The following is a 2,500-nucleotide window of genomic DNA, read 5'->3' on the forward strand; positions in this document are numbered from 1 at the left end:
ATATATATATCTGTGTGTCCATGAATATATCTATATACACTGTATACACATATACACACACACATATATATATATATAGTGTATATACTAAGTGTGTGTGTATACACGGTATATAAACATTCACTCATTGAGATGTTACCTCAAAAAGACTACAAGTTAATTTTGGATTAATTGATTGATTTGCTACTTATTGATACCTGGAAATCAAGGGCTTTACACTCTATTGATTAGTGAGATATTAAAACCATAAAGCCCACGAACTGATTGATTTATTGTTTACTGGAGCAAAGAAACATATGAGTTATCAATCAATTGATTGACTAAATGATAAATCGGACTAGATTTATAATGACATATGATCTAAAGTTGGGCATTCAGATGCCCTTCAGGGTCATCTTGCAATGAAGAGGCGCTTCGTGGTCATCTTGCAAGGAAGAGACACTTAAGGGTCATCTTGCAATGAAGAGGCGCTTCGGGGTCATCTTGCAAGGAAGAGACACTTAAGGGTCATCTTGCAATGAAGAGGCGCTTCGTGGTCATCTTGCAAGGAAGAGACACTTAAGGGTCATCGTGCAATGAAGAGGCGCTTCGGGGTCATCTTGCAAGGAAAAGGCCCTTAAGGGTCATCTTGCAATGAAGAGGCCCTTCGGGTTCATCTTGCAAGGAGGAGGCCCTTCAGAGTCACCTTGCAATGAAGAGGCCCTTCAGGTTCATCTTGCAAGGAGGAGGCCCTTCAGAGTCACCTTGCAATGAAGAGGCCCTTCGGGTTCATCTTGCAAGGAGGAGGGCCTTCAGAGTCACCTTGCAATGAAGAGGCCCTTCGGGTTTATCTTGCAAGGAGGAGGCCCTTCAGAGTCACCTTGCAATGAAGAGGAAGCCCTTAAGGGTCATATTGAAATGAAGAGGCCCTTCGAGATCATCTTGCAAGGAGGAGGCCCTTCAGGGTCATCTTTCAATGAAAAGGAAGCCCTTAAGGGTCATATTGAAATGAAGAGGCCCTTCGAGATCATCTTGCAAGGAGAGGGCCCTTCAGGGTCATCTTTCAATGAAAAGGAAGCCCTTACGGGTCATATTGCAATGAAGAGGCCCTTCGAGATCATCTTGCAAGGAGAAGGCCCTTCAGGGTCATCTTTCAATGAAAAGGAAGCCCTTAAGGGTCATATTGCAATGAAGAGGCCCTTCGAGATCATCTTGCAAGGAGAGGGCCCTTCAGGATCATCTTTCAATGAAAAGGAAGCCCTTACGGGTCATATTGCAATGAAGAGGCCCTTCGAGATCATCTTGCAAGGAGAAGGCCCTTCAGGGTCATCTTTCAATGAAAAGAAAGCCTTTAAGGATCATATTGCAATGAAGAGGCCCTTTGAGATCATCTTGCAAGGAGAAGGCCCTTCAGGGTCATCTTTCAATGAAAAGGAAGCCCTTACGGGTCATATTGCAATGAAGAGGCCCTTCGAGATCATCTTGAAAAAGGAGAATGCCCTTCAGGGTCATCTTTCAATGAAAAGGAAGCCCTTAAGGGTCATATTGCAATGAAGAGGCACTTCGAGATCATCTTGCAAGGAGGAGGCCCTGCAGGGTCATCTTGCAATGAAGAAAAGGCACTTAAGAGTCATCTTACAATGAAGAGGCCCTTCAGGGTCATCTTGCAATGAAGAGGCCCTTCGGGTTAATCTTACAGGGATGAGGCCATTCAGAGTCACCTTGCTATGAAGAGGCCCTTCGGGTTCATCTTGCAAGGAGGAGGCCCTTCAGAGTTACCTTGCAATGAAGAGGAAGCCCTTAAGGGTCATATTGAAATGAAGAGGCCCTTCGAGATCATCTTGCAAGGAGGCGGCCCTTCAGGGTCATCTTTCAATGAAAAGGAAGCCCGTAAGGGTCATATTGCAATGAAGAGGCCCTTCGAGATCACCTTGCAAGGAGGAGGCCCTTCAGGGTCGTCTTGCAATAAAGAAAATGCCCTTAAGGGTTATCCTGTAATAAAGAGGCCCTTCGGGATCATCTTGTAAGGAGGACACCATTCAGGGTCGTCTTGCAATGAAGAGGAGGACATTAAAGGTCATCTTGCAATGAAGAGGCCCTTCGAGGTCATCTTGCAAGGAGGAAGCCCTTCAGGGTCATCTTGCAATGAATAAAATGCCCTTAAGGGTTATCTTGTAATAAAGAGGCCCTTCGGGTTCATCTTGTAAGGAGGACACCATTCAGGGTCATCTTGCAATGAAGAGGCGCTTCGGGGTCATCTTGCAAGGAAAAGGCCCTAAAGGGTCATCTTGCAAGGAAAAGGCCCTTAAGGGTCATCTTGCAATGAAGAGGCCCTTCGGGTTCATCTTGCAAGGAGGAGGCCCTTCAGAGTCACCTTGCAATGAAGAGGCCCTTAGGGTTTATCTTGCAAGGAGGAGGCCCTTCAGAGTCACCTTGCAATTAAGAGGAAGCCCTTAAGGGTCATATTGAAATGAAGAGGCCCTTCGAGATCATCTTGCAAGGAGAAGGCCCTTCAGGGTCA

At 45.8% G+C, this 2,500-nt stretch overlaps 1 protein-coding gene across 1 annotated transcript; it reads left to right on the plus strand.

The window, feature by feature from the left end:
- Positions 1-807: 807 nt before the first annotated feature.
- Positions 808-1,533, plus strand: LOC137624775 (uncharacterized). Its single transcript, XM_068355726.1, has one exon. It carries the CDS (start codon positions 808-810, stop codon positions 1,531-1,533), a length of 726 nt encoding a protein of 241 aa, XP_068211827.1.
- The last annotated feature ends 967 nt before the right edge of the window (positions 1,534-2,500 follow it).

The sequence above is a fragment of the Palaemon carinicauda genome, chromosome 31 (genome assembly GCF_036898095.1).
Source record: "Palaemon carinicauda isolate YSFRI2023 chromosome 31, ASM3689809v2, whole genome shotgun sequence".
Lineage (NCBI taxonomy): Eukaryota > Metazoa > Arthropoda > Malacostraca > Decapoda > Palaemonidae > Palaemon > Palaemon carinicauda.